General features: G+C 40.8%; 1 protein-coding gene across 7 annotated transcripts in view; it reads left to right on the top strand.

Annotated features, from left to right (window-relative positions):
* rgs12b (regulator of G protein signaling 12b) overlaps window positions 1-19,624 on the top strand; it is a 61,870-nt gene extending 42,246 nt beyond the window's left edge. For 2 of the 7 annotated variants that reach the window (XM_086210639.1, XM_086210640.1), the window contains exons 7-19: window positions 8,633-8,802; window positions 9,575-9,667; window positions 9,790-9,933; window positions 12,191-12,373; window positions 12,670-12,820; window positions 13,429-13,523; window positions 13,727-13,939; window positions 14,759-14,832; window positions 14,968-15,094; window positions 15,203-15,299; window positions 15,376-15,428; window positions 16,695-16,866; window positions 17,268-19,624. In XM_086210639.1, coding sequence (XP_086066765.1) covers window positions 8,633-8,802; window positions 9,575-9,667; window positions 9,790-9,933; window positions 12,191-12,373; window positions 12,670-12,820; window positions 13,429-13,523; window positions 13,727-13,939; window positions 14,759-14,832; window positions 14,968-15,094; window positions 15,203-15,299; window positions 15,376-15,428; window positions 16,695-16,866; window positions 17,268-17,869 — 2,174 coding nt within the window. In that variant the 3' untranslated portion in view covers window positions 17,870-19,624. The remainder of the gene's footprint in view (window positions 1-8,632; window positions 8,803-9,574; window positions 9,668-9,789; window positions 9,934-12,190; window positions 12,374-12,669; window positions 12,821-13,428; window positions 13,524-13,726; window positions 13,940-14,758; window positions 14,833-14,967; window positions 15,095-15,202; window positions 15,300-15,375; window positions 15,429-16,694; window positions 16,867-17,267) is intronic. The other 5 variants (XM_086210642.1, XM_086210641.1, XM_086210643.1 and 2 more) reach the window with 5 other exon arrangements.
* Window positions 19,625-20,769: the final 1,145 nt, after the last annotated feature.

A 20,769-nucleotide genomic window follows, 5' to 3' on the forward strand; every position in this document is an offset into this window, starting at 1 on the left:
GTGGCAACAAAAACGAAAGGTCTTGGATGTAGTAGATTTTGCCAGTGTTTTGACACACCACTGTCGGAGACGACTCAGAACAGATGGGACATAAGAGAAAGAACATGAGGTGAGGAATAGGACAAAAGGGATATGGATGCTGACAGATGTGTTTTCTTATGGTTGTGTGTGTGTGTGTGTGTGTGTGTGTGTATGTGTGTGTGTGTGTGTGTGTGTGTGTGTGTGTGTGTGTGTGTGTGTGTGTGTGTGTGTGTGTGTGTGTAAGAAAGCAGATGTTGTAAAAGAGAGCTTGCTCTGGTCTTGCTGAGGGAGTGAATGCATTGGAACCAGTCGTTAGTATCTAATGCAGCAATGACACAATCTGTCCACTGGATGAGGTTGAGCTCATTTTGATAAGATATCACATCTGCCAAAGAGGATATGCTCTCAATCTTTTCATCATCCTGCACCAAATCAAGATACTGTTTGATTTGGCCTTTTTTCTGCTGTGATGTTTCTTGTTCCTGTTCAAAATCATTTCAGGACCCTTCATCTCACATTGCTGTGTATTTTTTTCAACAAAGTACCATTTCACTACACATCTGACGCATTGGCTAAGTGCTGAGCTGTGGCAAAACAAATTACATGCATATTTCTCTATCTTTTCCTCTTGGAATTCTCAGTTGTTTTGATCAACTTTTTTTTCGCAAACTGCAGAGATTGAAATCAACGTTACTGACAGTGTCTTATCAATCTTCACACCCATTCCTCCCTCCCAAATCTACTGGTCGAACCCCTTACTCATGTTATCCCTTTAAGCCTGTTTATATTTATTTATTACAGCAAACTCAAAGCATTATTCTCAGACAGGGATTATTTCACAAGAACTAATTGCACCACAGTCAAGATGCACCTGAAAAAAATAGCTAGATCACAACTATTGTGAGGCACTTAGATTACAGTTTGATTTTCCTTCATCCTCACCGGAAAAACGCAACATCTAAATGGACCTAATTGTGATGTAATAACTTCTGACAAAATTCTGAAGCAGCAGCGGTGGCAATTATGCAGCCATTGGCTCCCTCAGGTTCTATCATTGGCCAATCCTTTTGTTTTGTAACTTGCTCAATGTTGGAAGCTAGAAAAAAAATGTGAACGTTGTTTCCCAACATCAGAATAGTCAGTGCACATTATTCTCATTAGAAGTCAGATTGAGAAAGGAAGTGTGCTTTTCGACAGTATGATCCTATCAATAATCATAAGATACTGATTGAGAGAATAATTATGCTGTACTTGGACGAAAGGTTTGAGATGATTATGCAGCCACCGGTGTGAGTGAATAGTGTGTTTTTAGAGCAAAGTTTCAAATACAAAATTCATGCACAAAAAAATGTAAGTGAATATTTTTAGATCTTTGTGTGACTTAAGGCATTTCCTTGAATACATGTTCAAATAATTGACCAGCTGTACTATTGAATACATGTGTGTCAAACTTAAGGCCTGCTGCCCAGATCCTCACACAATAAAAGTTAGTTCCGCTAGATAAATTAGTTTTTTTTAAATGAAATGAGACTGCACAATGGGCGACACAGTGGTACAGTGGTTAGCACTGTTGCCTTACAGCAAGGAGGTTCCAGGTTCGAGTCCCGCCTCGAGCACAGGATCTTTCTGTGTGGAGTATGCATGTTCTCCCTGTTCCTGCGTGGGTTCTCTCCTGGTACTCTGGCTTCCTCTCACAGTCCAAAGACATCAAGAGGGAACGAGGCTGATTGAATACTCAAATTTGACCGTAGGTGTGGCTGTGAGTGTGAATGGTTGTCTTTCTATATATGTTGGCCCTGCGATGGATTAGCGACCCGTCCAGGGTGAACCCCACCTCTTACCCGAGAGCAGCTGGGATAGGCTCCAGCCCCCTGAAACCCTTAACAGGATAAGTGGTACAAAATGAATGGATGGATGTTAATGGTCCAAACCCAACCCACAGATCACCAAATGCATACTATATTTATACTTTGATTAAAGTATCACAGATAGAAGAACTGCCTTAAAATGTCTCAAGGTCCTTGGTATGACTGTGAGTGTGAATGGTTGTCTGTCTATATTTGATGGCCCTGCGATGGGCTGGCGATGTGTTCAGGGTGAACCCCGCCTCTCACCCGAAAGCCACTGGGATAGGCTCCACCCCCTGCAACCCTTAACAGGATAAGCAGTAGAAAATGGATGGATGGAGATTCCAAGAAGTCAACACCATGTATTTTAGTCACTTAAGAGTTGGATTATTACGTCGTCGTTGTCGTCCTCAGTCTTGGTTGCAGGGGCAGCAGCCTCAGCAAGGAAGCCTTAGATTGGATTATAACATTCATTGCATTTTGTAGTACATGTTCCTTGGCCTGTTAATGGCATATTTTTATTTCTGTGTAGATCTATATAGATAAACATACATGTCCATCCATCCATTTTCTACCACTTATCCTCTTAAGTGTCGCGGGGGAGCTGGAGCCTTGCTGTGAGGCGATAGTGCTGACCACTGCACCACCGTGCATATATATATAAATATATATATATGAAAATATATATATATATATATATATATATATATATATATACAGTACACATATATACACACACACACATATATACATACATATATATATACACACACACACACATATATAAATATATATATACACACACACACACACATATATAAATATATATACACACACACACACACACATATATAAATATATATACACACACACACACACATATATATATATACATACACACACACACACACATATATACAGTAGTAAAAAGTGACTTCAGTAAATATGTGTGTGGCTGCAGGGCTCATTAGTCTCTGTAGTTTTCTTCCTTTAACAAGCTCCTCATCAATACTGCAGTGTATGTGTGTGTGTGTGTGTGTATTTGTATGTGTGTGTGTGTGTGTATTTGTATGTGTGTGTGCATGCGTGTTCGTGTACCGTTTTTATTTCCCCCCCTCTCTTGACTGTGAATTATTCATCATCAGTACGTGTGTGTATCACTTACCTAACTTGAAGGTGTATGTGTGTGTGTGTGTGTCAGTGCCTGCATGTTGTGATCTGACTCTGTGGTCTTTCAGATTGTCAGCCAGGTTGTATGTCTCCCTCTTTCCCTCCCTCCAGTTCTTGTTCTCCATTTCTCCTACCTCTCTCATCCTTCTGGTGATATTGCCTCTCGGCTGTGTGTGTGTGCTTTTTCAACCTGGTGCTTCTTGACTTTGTAAGGGGCCCTGATAGGGTGAGAATGGAAGAAGGGGCTTGGCTACCCCTTAGGATTCGCTACCTGCCCCGCTGGCACCACACAGGCTCCTACCAGCTCTGTTCAGGTGAGAGACAGCTGGCACTTTCTTCCCAAACCAAAATGCAGATTTTTGGCACAATAGAGCAATGAGGTGAAAATATAGATAATAGCTGGCTGAGTAGGGACAGCGGCTCAAATCTTGGAGCTTGGGAGGTCAGCTGTTGTTTTGTTGTGGCTGGTGTGTATGATGTGATGGTTTGTATTTTGGTTTGTCTTTTTCACGGGAGCTCCATTTTAGAGCAGTGACGTTAATTTGGCTGTAAAAGGCTTGTGAGTTAGTCGATGTATTTTGAATGAATTTTTAGATGGGAAGTTTTTCTTATTTTATGCTCCATAGTGAAATTTCACAGTAAAATATCTTTCCTATTGAATTGGTATTAAAAGCTGCCCTTTTTGAGAGTGCCTTTTTGTCAGCTGCCATGTTGAATCTACAGAAGCCCAGAATGACAAAACAAAGACCTTTGTGACAAACTGGCTGTTGCCAAGGTGCTTTCTTATTGTTTCATGCTTCAAATTAATTTCCAGCTTTATTCACAGTGTAAGTCAAAATTTTGGACACACCTTGTTATTCAATGTTTTGTTTTATTTTACCATTTTCCTCTTTGTAGATTGATACTGAAGACATCAAAACTATGACAGAACACATATGGAATTATACTGTCGACAAAATAGTGTGAAACCGGTTTTATATTTTAGATTCTTCAAAGTAGCCGCCTTTCAGTGTGATGACAGCTTTGCGCTCTCTTGCCGTTCTCTCAGTCAGCTTCATAAGGTCATCACCTGGAAGGGTTTTCATTCAACAGGTGCGCCTTGAAAAGAGTTAGTTTGTGGAATTTCTTGCCTTCTTAATGTGTTTTGACACCATCAGTAGTACTGTGTAGAGGCAGTGTTGGAAGACGGTGGATAGCCCTGTTTGAATACTGTACTAGTTCATATTCCGGCAAAAACCACTCAGCTAAGGGAAGAGAAACAACAGTCCATCATTACTTTAAACTTTAAAGAAATGATGGAAGAAGGTCGTTCAGTCTGGAAAATTTCAAGCACTTTGACTGTATCCTCAAGAACAGTTTTGAAAACCATTAAACGCTATGATGAAAGTGGCTTTCATGAGGAACGCCCCATGAAAGGAAGACCAAGAGTTTCTTCTGCTGCAGAGGACAGGTTCATCACAGTTACCAGCCTCACAAACTGCCAACTATCAGCATCAGAGTCCACAAAGGGCTTCGCAGGGTTGAAGTAGCAGACACATTCTCAACATCAACTGTTCAGAGGAGACTGCTGGTGTCAGTTCTTCACTGTTGAATTGCTCCAGAGAAGCCAGAACTGAGGAGGAACAACAAGAAGAAGAGAATTGCTCAGGCTAAGGAACACACAAGGTGTGTCCAAACTTTTGACTGGTACTGTGCCTGACTGTGGCTACAAACCTTGAGTTTGAGGCTTGTGACTTGCTTGAGACTCGCTGGTCTTGACTCCAGGGAATCAACAACATGAGGTGAGAGATAATTAGCAAAACAAAACATGTCCCACCTCTGATGGTATTAGTTTTTTTCTTCAGCTATGTTTGTCGCTGAAAGCCTTTAGCCAGCAACCCCATGTTAAAGCAGAGGTCAGACCTCATCTCCCTCCTATTATTATGGGCAATGTGAGATGACTGGACAATGGATGGACAAGTGAGAAATCGTTGGCGAGAGTAGTGTTGTTTCACATCCAGACATGAAACTGTTAGCCATGGAACAAAATGATCCACTCACACAAGGCTAAGCGCTTCCTTCATTATCTTGGTGGCCAATTAACTCTGTTTAGAATTGTAGATGAACAAAGTAATTTGTCAGCAGGGATGAAAATGTCATTTTTTCTGATCCCGAGTAAATGATGTAAGCTGGCAAACAAATTTCTATAAAATGTAGGGTTATGTGGCAACTATATGAAAATTAGTGAATCACAAGATTTACTTCTACTGGACAATAATTGCTCAGGGTCATGGGGGACTGGAGCCTATCCCAGCTGTCATTGTGTGAGAGGTGGGGTCTCCCTGGACCATCACAGGACCACCATAAAGGGACAGACAACCATTCACACCTGTGGACATGTTAAGCTAACTTGTATGTTTTTGGTGTATTGGGAGGAATGCAAAGCACCTGGAGAGGAGCCACGCACACATGGGGAGAACATGCAAACTCCTCACAGAACCAAAGAGAGGTCCCAGCTGGCAAGTAGATTTGAGCTAACAACCTTCTTGATTTGAAGAATTAGTGCGTACCACTAAACCGCTGTTCCCCCACACAATAACTGTGTTTCTGTTTATTTGTCTAGTGATTTTTAAATGAAAAGATATGTCAAAATTAGAAGGTGTGTTTTGGAGCAAACATGAGGACTAGGTGCTGTGACTGTTTGTGGATTTATGAGAGCGCAGAGATGACAGGGAGTGCTTGTGAGCATTTCTAAATAAATGCTAATGCTTATTCAGACTCACAAGCTCACTTTGAGGTGGTCAAGCTATGCTAATTTTAGAGATAAGCCCTGTTAAACTTTTTGTGAAAATGTGGCTTCCAGATATGAATCACATGGGACCTGCTTTGGGCAGGATTCTGATCTTCCGGTTAATTTACAGGATTTGCGTCGTCTTGGGCACCTGACCGGTGATGCCTTCCCTGCAGCTGTCCTTGTTTTACTGTGCAGCTTACTTCCAGTTTTTCAGGCCGGAGGCTCCATTACTCTGGTTTATTCTCAGCTCTGTGTGCCTTTTTTTCTTTCTGCCTCCTGATCTTGTTTGGCAAGTCTGTTCAAAGTTTAGGAACACAGAGGTCTGGTGGTGGGGAAAGATGAGATTCTTAAAATGATTAAGTATCTATGCAGAGAACTGAAAAGAATCGTCTTCCACAAAGACATGTTTCTCATGCAAATAGAAGCACAGTACCAAGCTGTAGCTCAAGGTAATAGATATATTATATGATATATATTACGATATAAGGATTTCATTAACACCGGGAAATGTGAAAAATAGAGAGTGATAACAAGTATCATATAAACACAGCACTGGAGCATGTTAACACTGAGCACTGCTCTGAAGTTAACAATGTGCAGCAGCTGCAGAATAACTTGCATCTATTTTGGATGCTATGACGACAGTGGGGGAAAATATGTTTTCTAATGGGGATGAGACGCAATTAGGTGATTGTATTTAATTAAATAGATGACTCTTTGTTTGTGTTGTATGAGTTTTTTCTGATTCAATGTTGTGGAACCCAGTTTGAATGGCTCCTCTGCCGAAGAGTTTATGTTTTCTCCCATGTCTGTTGGTTAGTCAGTCTCTGACTGTTACATGAAAACTACTTGGCTAATTTACACATGTTGGAAAAGTGTAACGAGGGCCAAAAAAGAATCTTTAAAATTAAGAGGCAGAGCTGTTCACTAATTAATTTTACATTCATTTGTATTCAACAGAAATACATGTTCAACTTTCTTGGAATAAACTCAAGCTTCTTCCTCTGCCCGAGGCCACATACTCCATTCAAGCTTTAAAATAGACTTTTACCTTTCAGTGTTGTCCCGTAGTTTCAGAGTAGTTTACCCCCAAAGTGCACGATTGCAAAACTTTTGGGGGGGTTGTGTAATATACCGGCCTGGAGTGGAGGAGTGGGGGAGTGGACACGAGAAGGAAATTCCTTCACTGTTCTTTTATCTTCATAAACACATAAAAGGCATCCAAAATCAACCACAAGCTGCCTCTCTCTCTTTCCCTCTCTCCCCCTCTCTCTCTTCCTCTCTCCCTCTTCAAATGTAAAAAATTTATGTCAACTGAGGTTTCATATTTGAGAGTTCACTTCATCATCACAATGTCATGACAATCTCCCTGACTGTCTCTTCCTAATATCATTGTTCTCCATTTGTATCTACATCTGCTTCAATGTCTGCTGCTGTAGTTGCTAATTTCACTGTCCAGGTGCTAATTTCACTGTCCAGGCAACTGTTCAGTGACAATAAAGTGTCTTGAGTCTTGAGTCTTGAGTAGTTGGTGTGATCAGTTTGAGTGGGAAGTTTGTGTCTGGTGTTGCTAAGTGCATGCATTGAGCCAGAAACGCATTCTATATATTCTCATACTCACTGCTAAGCTATAGGTCTTGAGAAAAATACTAAAATCACAGATGAAAAGCTTCATGCTACCATTGAATAGCATTTGGGGTGATGACATCATCAGTATCAGCACATACTGGCCTATCTTTTGTTTGGTTTGGCGCAGTTTTGCTGAAGTCTCTGCTAAAGTCAGTAAATGTATGATTCATGGACTTGTCAGAGAAAGGGATTTGTCTTGTACTCATTCTCAAAAAACTTTGTACTTAATTGTTCACTTTATTTGGTACATTAAAATAAAGGGTGTCATCTGATGAGGTGAATGTGTTTCCCTCCTATCACCCTTATGGTGGGCAGCATACCTGCACCAGTTGTCAGTACTTGTGCTTAAAAAAAATCATTTAAATTGCAAACTAAAGAACATCTGCATGCAGCATTTGGGATCTCAATCAAATTCAAATCATATCATTGGAAAGGATGCTGGATCGACCGCATCAGGTTTTTGCATGCATCTGTGAATACATCTTTCACTTAATGTGAAAGGTAACCTTGAGGTTAGTTAGCCTACATTAGCTGTACTTTGGCTGGCTGCTAGATTTGTGGTTTGATAGCTTGATTAGCTAAAAAAAAAATTGTGTTTTAAGGCACTAGATCAGCTATGACAAAAAAAGGGCAAGAGACTCAAGACTTGATTTGGACTTGAAGGAAAAGACTTGCAAGCTTTCCAAATAATTTTTGAAATTAAAAAAAAAAGTTGGTTTTTCAAATTCACAGCGTTTTCATGTGTTTTTTTTCAGAATGTATAGAAATGTTAATATCATATAAACTTGTTTTTATACAGATTGACCTCAGTAAATAGTGGCTATCAGCCAGATCTGTTGAAAGATATCAGCATATCACATATCTGAAACAAATGCTACGTAGTGTATCCCTACTTTTAGGCTGTAAGAGGCTCTTAGTTTGATCCCCAGCTTCTACAAGACTGTGCAGAAAGTGTAGTGTGTAGTGCGTTATGCCCCCCCCCCCCCCCCATACCACCAGGTTTAATGAGAATGTGCCTTGTGATTTTTGAATAATCCTGTTGAAAGTCAAGTCAAAACAAACAAAAAAACCATTGTATTTTTGGTAACAAATAGCTTGAAAATAATTCAAGCAAAACAGTATTTCTTTAATAAGTATTTATGTATTATGTGTGTGTGCATGTGTGCGTGCATGTGTGTGTGTCTGTGAGCAGAGTTGAACAGCGTGGAGCTGCAGGGCTGCAGCAGCGACAACAGTCTCAACAGTAATGCTAGCCTCCCCAGCGTCCAGAGTCACCGGCGCCACACAGAGAGGCGAGTGGCCAGCTGGGCAGTTTGCTTCGAGAGACTGCTCCAGGACCCTGTGGGGGTCCGCTACTTTTCGGTAACATAACATTACATGACGGGTGTTGGTAAAACACTTTACAAGGACTTCCATCTAAGAAAAGAGAAGAACTGAATGTGCAGAGCCCAATGAGAATACTTATTGCTACTAAGGGCCGTTGAATTATTAAAAGATGAATCTAATTGATATTAGACACTTTGTAATTAATCAAAGTTAATTGCACATAACTATTTTGGCTCTTATTAGCATCTGAAAATATTTACAATCAAATAGATTTTGGTAAGTGTGGGAATAAATAGTACAAGTAAACTTCACAGCTGGAAATACTTTTCATTTTCCATCATTCAGAAATCTTTTCATTGTTCATGGGCAGTGACAGCCAAATATTACAGCCCTCCCTCATTAGTTAATCAAGGCCTGGAGTCAAGGGTCACAGACGAGATTAATCTTTCTACTGTGTTTGTTGCTCTCCCTTATTTAAGTGGTCTTGGTCAAATGTAATCACTGTCTTTTTAATTGCTCTTACATTAACATAAAACAAGAAGTCATCTTCATTATTAGTCTGAAAACTTTTGGTAATTGACTATACAACACTGAACAATGCATTCCTAAATTAACATCAGTCTAAAAAAAAAAGCTATATATCTAGGTATGTGTGTCTTTCTCGTGCTATTCAAATGCAAAGGGAGGTTTTTCATCAATTGACCTTAACACTGGAGGAAGGTGCCTTGAATTTGTCACATCTGTCCCTGTATGCACTTTAGTTTGATTTATTTAATTTGTGAAGATCGTTTACTTCTGCGTACTACAGGAATTCCTTAAAAAAGAGTTCAGCGAGGAGAACATCCTGTTCTGGCAGGCGTGTGAGTTCTTCAGCCATGTCCCAGAGAATGACAAGAAACAGGTGAAACACACACAAGCACAATGTCGCATCATTTCCTTTTTACATCCTTCTAGCAAAGCTTAAAGAGAGTCTCTTAATCTCAGTTTCCACCTCTCTCCCACCATTTCTCCTAACTTCTCCAGTTGTCTCAGCGGGCCAGGGAGATCTATAACAGCTTCTTGTCTAGTAAAGCCACCACACCAGTTAACATAGACAGTCAAGCACAGCTGGCTGACAACATCCTCAATGCCCCCCGACCCGACATGTTCAAGGAGCAGCAACTACAGGTATCCACCACATACTGTACACAACAGTGGACCGCAGCCACTGCTAACACCATGAACTGTTAGTCAGTAGCACCAGCTACCTGCCTCGTCTCAAGGTCTGATTCACACAAGTCATCGCACTAATGATCTCACTGTGCTAGCACACCCACAAGGTTTTGTATCTCATTGCAATCATCCATACAGCAATGTATAGAGAATGGATTTGCACCTTGAACACAGTCACAACAAGTGGAAAGACAGAGAAACAAAAACTTAAACTGCAACCTGACTCACGAGGAGCAGTGGCATTCAAAACTTTGTGCAAGGAAATCAGGAAGATATCCCATACTCCGGATTTAACAAAAATTATACATGCATACATACTGTACGTTAAATCAATAAATGATGGCACAGGCTATATTATTTATTTATTCATTTTACTGAAAGTTTCACTTGTTTAACCGGGGTTAATTGTGTAGATTTATTTAAATGCGCCTTCACTTTTTTGGATCAGCTGATGGCTGGTGCTCTCTTAGATGGTCATTTAGTCAGACAACATCTGGAGGACACCTCTTTTTATAAAAGCACTTTAAATACCAACACCTCTCTGCAGTTGCTAATATTTCTACAGTGCTTGCTGCGCTGGTGTTTGTGAATTGGACTTTGTTTGCAGTGAAGCTGAAGATAGAAATTTATTATGTTTTGCTCCAGATGAATGTGCATACACCATTTAAATGCATAGCACAACAGCACCAAGACGCTTTTTCCTTAACAGCACAGTTGAGGCTGTATTTCACCTATGTGGTAGTTTTGTGAATTACAAAGGTCCTTTTTGTCTTATTTCCATGTTTGGCAGCAGCAATGCCCTTTACAAAATCACAATCCTTTTGTGAATTGCCCCCACAGTATATTAGCAACCCAAATTTGTCGCGCCCAAATTTGAAGACTATGTGAGGCTTGACTCAGATGAGTCTGACTGTTGACTTTCCCCATGAAGGGAAGCTGAAGAGAGGACTTAAATCTGAAAGATAGTAGACACATATTGATGGTATATTAGTAGTTCAGCTGTAGATGCTCATTCACAGCAGCGTTGATGTGAATGGCCTCTTAGATTTGCATGTCAGGAAGAGGGAGCAGTTACTGAAAAGCTCTATTGATTTTAACATCTGAGGTGAGATGTTCCAGCTCTGATAAGAGTCACAAGGTTAGAAGGAAATCCTCCCTATCACTGTATATTCTCAGAGAGAAACACACTCAAATCCAAGCCTGACTTTCCAAAACACCCCTGGACTCTTTTAAGATGTACCACTGACTCAGGTTTTCTTTCAGACTTAGACATGCATGAGCTCTTTAACACATCATGTTAACATCATGCATCTCTTAAGTTCTGTGTCGTAGTCAACTGGACTGTTTTAGTTCCCTTGAAGAAGTACCACCTCTTACTCAAAAGGCTTCTTGATACTGTGACCTGAGAACCTTCACTAAGATACACTATGTTCTTAATCTGCTGTCTTCCTTAAGTGTTGTTAGTAATGATAAGTAATTAAGTACTAACAAACAGGTGTCTTGAGCTAACAAAGATATTTTTTCCTTTCGCATTATTTTGTGACTCTAGAATGCAGAAACAATAACTTTTGAAGCTAATGATGACTGACAGCTTGCAACCAGAAAACAATGACAAAAACAGTCCAAAAATATGGTTCACAAATTCTCTGCATGGTCTGGTATAAAAAAAAAACTATAACCTTTTCTGTTCAGCAATACTACTCATGCTAATACTACTAATGAGCATGAGCAATTGGTTCAACTGAATGTGCTACAGGGTTAAAGAATAGTTAGTTTATTTTAACTCAAATCAAAATGCTTTTGGATTCCTGAACATATGACTGGATAAAGAAGACATTCATTATACTGAACAATACCCTAGAGTTTGTTTACTTATTCTTTTAGGCAGTTCTGCTGTTGTTTTGTTGCTGCCACTGTTGCACGGTGGGCTCTTTCTGAATCCTGGACTCACAAAGAAGTAATGCAGGAGCGAAAAGACATTGTTTTGCTCACCTATTTGTGAGTCTTTGAAAGGAAAAAACACATTTCCTGGCGGAATTATTAGATTAGTTTGTGTTTGACCATCAATCACCATTTGTGTCTTTTTAGTCTTCCACACTTTCCTCTCTTAATTCGTTCACTCATCTCTCCTTTTACAGTGTGCTTGTCCATTCCTTCCTGAATTTTCTTTCATCCACTGATATCTTATTTTCCTTCCTTTTTGTTCCTTCAGATCTTCAATTTAATGAAGTTCGACAGTTACACACGGTTCCTCAAGTCTCTGCTGTATCAAGAGTGTATGTTGGCGGAGGTAGAGGGCAGGCCCTTGCCTGACCCCTACCACATCCCCAGCAGCCCCACCTCCAAACACAGCACCACTGGCTCTGACCGCTCCAACCTCTCCACACCCAAGAAGGTAAGCAAACACATTTCTACAGTTCTCTGTTGCGTCTCAACACAATTTTCACACTGTAAGAAATAAAATAAGTGGTCCTAAAGTACAAAATTGTGGTAAAATCCTATTTGGAAGAAAAAAGTGTGTACGCTAATAATGCCATCATTGTAATAGTGTGTGTGTGTGTGTGTGTGTGTGTGTGTGTGTGCGCGCGCATGTATGTGTTTGTTGTATGCATGCGTCCACCCGAATGAGCTTGAACGCATCATTATAATCTGCATCTACTCATCCTCATTCATTCTGTTTGGCTCTAATAGGAAGACAAAAGGAGCAAATCTGGTCGCTCTTTAAACGATGACACTCGGGATGATTCAGGAGACCGGAGGAAGGGCATGTTCTTCTCCTGGTCCCGCAACAGGAGCTTTGGCAAAGGCCCAAAAAAAAGAGAACTTGCCGACTTCAATTACAGTAAGTTGTTTCCTTAATTTGACTATTCAAAAAAAGGTTTGTCTTCTTGAATATGAAACTTGAAAATCGTCTGCTCATTTAATTACCGCTGAACAGTATTTCCTTATGAAAATCTCACTTTTCTTGCATTGCATTGAGTAAACTGTGGTTGTCTCAAAGATAATCATCAATTGCACTTACTCATTGCGCAACACGACCTAATATTCTGAACAGATATGAAAATGGTTTTAATTTTACAAAATGCATTCTTTCTTTCTTAGACTGTCCCAGCAAACCTGATGCTTATCGGCTTTTTATGTATATTTCTTTTAACCACTCAAGTCTTTTATAACAAATTCCTATTTAATTGGATGGCCTGGTTAAGGCAAGAGCCTCTCAGGGAAAAAAGGGTGAAGGTAGTAAGTAAAGGCAATCCTAGGACACTCCTATCAGAGTCTATTTTGATGTGTTCAAGTTTTGCTGTCTTGTTTATTTCACAAACACACTGCTGAATCACTGCTCATCTTCCAGTCTTTTGAAAGAAGATGGTGGATATACTGTATACTCCATGCACAATGGATAATTGTTCTCATTCTCCTTGACTTTACTGATAAATATAATCTTTTCAGATTTCTCCGGTAGCAATGGCCGGCGTGAATCCCAGGGTTCACTGTCTTCAGGGGCCAGTCTAGAGCTTGGGACTTCTGGGTCAGGGAGGAATGAGGTCAGTCTGAAAAGAGACCACCAAAAAAAATGACTTTAGACATTATAGTGATGAGAAACTTTTTTAAAAATCTGCTGTAAAGGATGTCTGCATTTCTTCCTCTCAGCTCCTTCCTCCATTGTTGCGTTTATTGTTTTAACCCTCCTCTCATGGTCTTATCACTTCTGGCCTTCCTTGGCTTTGTCTCTGTTTTCTTCCTTCAGGGTGATGTTTCCCGTGGTGCAGTATCAGTATCAGCAGAGCGCGGAGGGGGCAGCGCCCCCTTGAGGCAGTGTAACATAAGCTTGCCTGACGGCTCATGTTGCTCTGTGCCTCTGAGGGCTGGAGTGTCCATCAGGGACTTGCTGCTGGGCCTCTGCGAGAAGCTCTGCATCAACCTGGCTGCTATAGACCTCTTCCTGGTCGGAGGGGAGAAGGTAAAGCACAACTGGATGTGGGGCCACTGTAAACATTTATCTTCTTCTCTGCAAGATTTGTTTAAAAATATATCAAATTAGTATGTTATCTTATATCTTATATATATATATATATATATATATATATATATATATATATATATACACACACCCATATTAATGTAACAACTGCAGTTGATGCACATTTTCTGTGCAGATACAGAAAGCGTCTCTGAAGCAAAGCCAAAGATTTATCCCTCTGCAGACAGGGCATCGATGACCTGACGAGTTATATGAGCTTGTTCACTGAACCATTTGAGAAATCGACCATAGAAACTGTTTTCTAAAAGAGCAGACATTTACAAATAATTCTTTGCAGATTATTGGGGTCTATCAGTGTCTATCACGGTCTAACTTACACTAAATCAGTTTGACAAATTGTTGTAGAAGTCGAAGCCAGTCTGTATAAGAGCGAAAACATCTTTCCCCTTGCTACCATTGGAATTTTGATTGAACAGTCTTGCGTATTGTCACCCTACCAAAATCACAGCCTCAACGCACACTGATTGGTTGAAACATTGTTAGTAAAACAGTTATTTGTATTGATTCACCGTCCTTTTTTAAACTGCTGAAAACATTTCAGAACATTCATAAATATGGAACGTGCTTTACATATAATGAAGATACATGAGTACAACATTTACAAAGAAATGCTTTACAACAGGAGCTGTCACTGTTCTATTATTTTCTTTTTGGCTGAAGTCAGACGAACTGAGTGACCACGACATTTTGGAGCTGGAACATTTTTAAGTAATGTCTGTCTCTGCTTTGCTTCCTCAGCCTCTTGTTTTGGACCAAGACTGTATGACATTGTGCTCTCGAGACCTCAGACTAGAAAAACGCACTCTCTTTAGGTCAGTTACTTTCAGTTCTTTGTCTTCTAGCTTTTATACATGATCCAAGTAAACTTTTAGGTAAAAAAAACAAAAAACAGTCCTTGATCTTGAGAGCCCTCCAGAGAATTTGAATTCTTCTCTCTCTTCTTCCAGACTGGACTTGGTCCCTATTAACCGTTCAGTGGGCCTAAAAGCAAAGCCCACTAAGCCAGTGACTGAGGTCCTCAGGCCTGTGGTTGCCAAATATGGCCTGCACCTCTCTGATTTGGTTGCACGCATTGTAAGTCATTCTCGTCCGGACTGCTTATAGACAGACAAAAGAAGACAGACAGGCTGAGTTGCTGATGATGTCATTCTCATGTCAAGTATTTGTGTCTGTTTGATGCAGAGCGGAGAGTCTGAGCCTTTAGATCTAGGTCTTCCTATATCCAATCTGGATGGGTTGCGAGTGGTTTTAGATATTGCAGAACACACTTCAGGTAAAGGTAAGAAACATGCAATTTATTTCATCGACATCATTTTGCATCACTACATCTTCCTCTCCTTCACTGCATTCTACAGATCCCTCTAAAAGCCATGTCCTGGCCTCTACAAGTAGAAACCAATCAACAACAGTAAGACTCCATCCACTTTCTTACGTGCCATCTTCTTCTCGCTTTGGAATGTTGCGTAACTCACAGAATGTCTCCCCTTCCTGATTGATAATGTCACGCTACTAAGTGTCTCCCTCGCTGTCCTCAATCACCCATGTCTGTTTGCAATGTCTTATAAATGTTCTCAGGTGTATGACGTGTGTCTCTGGCAGCATTTGGGCTGTGCGTAACTGTATACCTGTGCACTGTTATGTGGGAGCCTCGTCACACTCAAAGATCCAAATTTTCCTGTGTTGCAGTCTGCCTGTGGCCGAATGCATCCAAATTTCTCTCTGGATTGCTGGTTGTCTTTCTAACATAAACTCACGGGCCAGACCTCTAAAATCTCTACCTGGAAAGGTGTTAGTTGGTGGTGGTTGCACTATAGATGTCTATGTATGTTTTGAACAGACTTTATCGGATTGGTGGCGATCAAAGGTGACGATTTGATATCTTGATTGAGTCAAGCTTTTTTCCACCTTAAGGGCAATAATGTAGCTCTTACAGCTGCATTACTGTGTGTCATTTTTCTGAGCCGCCTTTGCTGATAAATTGTAAAATACAGGAAGCAAGTTCATTCAAATCCGTCAAGTTGAGAATTGGTAGAGTGCTATTGTGCTGTTGTAGCATGGTTTGTAATGAAACAACTGATTTTGAGAACCGGACTTAGACAGGGAGGAACATAAAAATGCTTTCATTTTTGCACCTCTGTAATGATTTTCGTATGAAGAATTTGGAACTTCTAGTGCCTGAAACTGGTGCTACAAGCTATCAGGAGTTTTGCAGCCATTAGCTCAAGTTACATGAATTTAGAAACAGTTTATGGACCTCAGAAACTCGTGAAAACACCTTCTCTAATATGTTATCTTATTTGGAATGAGGTCAGTGGTTGGATTATTGCTATCCATGGAAACGTAGGCAGTGGTAGAGTAGAATTGTTGGTGATACACACAATTTACTGTAACTGTCTGTTTGTAACTAGAACTGATCAAAGATCTAAAGAGCTCAATTATTTTCAAGTAATAACATGTTTCTTAACATGAAGCAAAAAATGTTGTGATCATAGTTAGTTTTTATTGACCCTCCTCACAAAAGCAGCCCCCACTCCCTGTCAAAACACTCTTATTATAAGTAGTCACCATCTTCACCATCAGTAGCACTAGTCCCCTCGTGTTCTACTGCCCATACTTCACCATCATGACTCACCAGGGCTCTAATGCCCCGCTCCGCTCTCCTTGTGGCCCCCAGGGGGAGGAAAGGCCGTCAAGGAAAGCCGGTTCCACCCACCCCAATGGGGAAAACAGAAAGGCTGGGCCCAGCCCTGACACAAGCAACCAGCCCTTAACCAACCACTCTGTCTCTCTCCATAAGGCTCCGGAGAAAAGAAAGCAGAAAAAGATTAATATAGACGAAGCTGAAGGTAAAGATGAGAAGACCTCCCCTCTCTGTTTTGTTCCTGAAGCTGTGTTGCTGTGATCACACTAACACTTGTTGCCTGTTAGCAGTGTTGCAGAAGCAGCACTGAATGTATTCTGAGCAAGCCAGCTACATGTAGCACAGCCACCTCCGCTCACACTGAATGTAGCTTTGACTTGTCAAACTGATTAATACACACCTTCTGCTGCATGTACTGTGAATTACATGTGTAATATGTTTCAATGTTTTAAGATATTATTTTGGAGGATTATTCATTTATGTGTTTGTGTGTTTGTGCATGGACATGCACATATATCTGCTTGTGTCTGTACATGTATGGTGTGTGTGTGTGTGTGTGTGTGTGTGTGTGTGTGTGTGTGTGTGTGTGTGTGCGCGCGCCTGCAGAGTTCTTCAACCTCATATCCAAAGCTCAGAGCAACCGAGCAGACGACCAGCGAGGCCTGCTAAATAAGAGTGACCTGCAGCTCCCAGACTTTCTGCGCCTGTCAACTGTGGCACCCAACCAGGCTGCATGTCCACCCTACAACTCTGAGCCAAGTTGCTCCACCCCTAAGTCCAGTAACTCCGACAACGGCAGCTTCCCTTGCAGCGGTCGCCTGGGCAATAAGGCGAATAGCGGCAACAGGGGAGGTGCCACACACCTGCTCAACGCAAGCCATCAGTCCCAGAGCTTGGACTCTGCATTGGGCACTGAATGTGGAGGGGGGAGAAGAACCAGACCACCTCCTCCATTCCCTGATACAGTCTCTCCTATCCATCCATTCCATGATGCCCAGCGTGGTCTTTTGAAGGACTGCAGCAGGCAAGAATCAGTTCAGATGCTGGAGGAGGACACCCTGTCTGATCTGACTCTTGTGGGAGAGGGGGACATTAACAGCCCCAACCTCAATTATGTCACTCCCTCGGCCCTGCAATGTAAACCCCAGCCCCGACCCCAACAACACGCACAGGACGGTCGGCCTAGCTCAGGTACTTACCCCGTTTGAACTTTGGAACCCTCACCTCTTCCTTCACCCTGACTGTAATTGGGAGTGGACCCTTTAAAGTCAGTTTGAAGCCCTTTGCTGGCCATTTTCAGTTCAGAGAACTCTCAGGTCTGTGGCTGAATGGCCTAGAATGCATTCAGATCTCCTCCCTTTACTTGTGATGATTAAATAACAACTTTTTACGGTAGAAATCAAATTATACATAATTAGTATGTGCAAACATACAGCAACTAAGTCAAAAGCCTCACCACAAGTTGGCACAAGAGAGGAAAAATGGATGCATTAGGCTGGGACAACTCAGACTTTCCCTGTGTGGTGTGTATCTGTGTGACCTTCTGAGCAGATTTGCTGTGGATTTTCTCTTCAGGAGATGTGAGCTTGTGGGTGAGCTCTGGATGGACCAGTGCTAAACACCCTCCTCTCATTGTACAGAATCTAACAATGCACTTTAGCCTATTACGACAGGACTTTAAACATCCTTACACATTTTAAAATTATGTTGTCACTATTTTTTTTTTGTTTACACTGCAACTACAGTTCATGCTAAAGGTGGTGGAAGATAATTTATAGTATCTGCTAACAGTAACCAGCTCCTCCAGAGTAATATGGAGTCTTCATTAGTGTACTTCTGCATCATGTGTTATTTGCCACTCATTACATGCTTTTGAACACGCTGCTTGCTGACCGCATAAAAGCAGAGCAACTCACACATTTGCTCAGCTGTTCGTTATTCCACTTTACCACAATCCACTCTTTGTTTGTGCCACTCTCACCTCAGGCATTTCTCGTGTCACTCATTAAAAACGGACTGTATTGAATGCGCATACATGCATTGCTTACAGGCCAAAAGATCCAGAAAATTCAGTGGTGATTGTACATAAGCAGTTCCATCTGTTTTTCACAACATCACACAGCAGCATTTTATTCGTTTGTTTGTGTTGTTTTTTTTTAATTTCACACATTTGAGCAATTAAACAGAGCTGGTTATCCTGCAGGGACTCAGCTGGAAAAAAAAACTGGAGTAACAAGGCAAAATGGTTCACTTTTGAAAGGTTTTCTCTCACTTTATCCTGTATTATATCACAAGAAAGCATTAATTTATCCCACTTCCTTGTAATTTTACTATATCGGTTAGAAGTATTAATTTATATATAGCCAAGTTTGTGAAGTCACCGCATAGTCATTGTTCAACTGCGGCCATGCTGTTTTCATCAGTTGTGTCAAAATCAATTCTCAACTGTCCTCTTTCAGTTGACTGTACTGTCTGTAAATAGATCAAATAAATGTTTTCAGGGTTCAACTCGCTCTGGAGCCTCAAGATAGCAGCTTCCTTTATTTTCTAAGACTTTCAACGTCCATTCAAGTTTTCCTCAAGTCTGCTAAAAGGCATCCTCACACCCTAACTGTCAAAAGAATAGTTTCATGTGTTGTGGAAATACATTTCTTTCTCTATTGGATTACCAGATTAATACCGGGATCATGTCGGAGCATGCATCTGGGCGCTTAGCGCCATTTAGAATGAAGATTGATAACAACAATGTTGAACAGCCAGCCTGGTGCTCTCTGATGGTAAAAACACAAATAACATGTTAGATCCGGTTGTTTCATCCATGTGTGAAGTTGTCAGGGGCGTGGGGTATGTCTGCTGCCTGGCAACCTCGAATTGACAACAACAACAATAAAAAGTCTCCATGGAAGTTTAACCCCTGCCAAGAACTAATTATTATGACACTTAGATAAAATGAAATACAATACAAGCGGCTGAACCCAGGACGTGGTTCTGCTAGGGTTTCATAGTTATGAGACTTTCATGATAATTATCTCAGAAAATAACATGGTATGTGGTAATATACTACCTTTATTATATCTTATAATGGCTCTTTAAGGAAGACCAACTGAAGTTGAACTTTTTTTAATGAATAATGTATTATAATGGAAACATTTTTATTTTTTAGCATGAGTGTAACCAAAAACGTGTAACCAAAGAAAATTTGATCCATCACCTTGACTTTGTATTTGGATTAAACACATAGCTTAGGTGATTTTGCATGGTGTTGCTCACTGTGTTTTTCTCAAATATAATGTGTGCCTCCACATATCAAAATGCGGTACAGACTGTGTGTGAATTGATACTCATAAGCATCAACAAAATTTGAAAGATCAGAGTTGAGTACTAGCTCTATATCTGGTCTTTCCCTTAAGTATCTAAAGCTATGCTGAACACAAAAGTCATATTCTCAAACAAACCCACAGTCCTTCTAGTTTAAATATTTCCCCAGCCCCAGCTAAGATTCTTAAAATTAAATTTTTCTTTTTTTGACCTCTGGCCATTTCACCCTGCCAGACACTCAATCTGTGCAACCGAGCCATCCTACTTGATATTCCTCCCCTCTCTCTGTTGCCTCCTGTCTTACCTCATTGTGTGTGTGTGTGTATGTGCGCGTGTGTGTGCATGTGCTTGTCTGCAGGACAAGGCTTTTGTTTTGAGGTACAAAGACTTTTGGGGGGGACTGGGCTATTAGTTATGCATGGGTTCCCCTCTGCTCAATGCCTTGTTAGGCAAGCTTTTGTCATGTTGGGCTCTTTGGTAGTCCACAAACAAAACTAGGTTCTGTTTCCTCCTCATCCTCGCTGACACACTCACACACACACACAGTCACACACTATTTTACGTATAACCACCAAGTGTCTACATCTGCCTGCGTCTGTAGCACCACATGATCTTATTCTGCAATGGTTTTCATTTGAATCATGCTCCACTGTTGTTTTTTGTGTTTGTTTCCTGCAGGACTGACATGTGACAACAGCAGCCACTGACTATATTTAACCAGTCCATACAATTAACTGGTTCACATCAGCACAAAGATAGAGAGAGAGATAAAATACCTCCCCATCTCACT

The sequence above is a fragment of the Aulostomus chinensis genome, chromosome 8 (assembly GCF_037954235.1).
Source record: "Aulostomus chinensis isolate RoL2024-O1b breed Wild chromosome 8, RoL_Achi_v1.0, whole genome shotgun sequence".
NCBI lineage: Eukaryota > Metazoa > Chordata > Actinopteri > Syngnathiformes > Aulostomidae > Aulostomus > Aulostomus chinensis.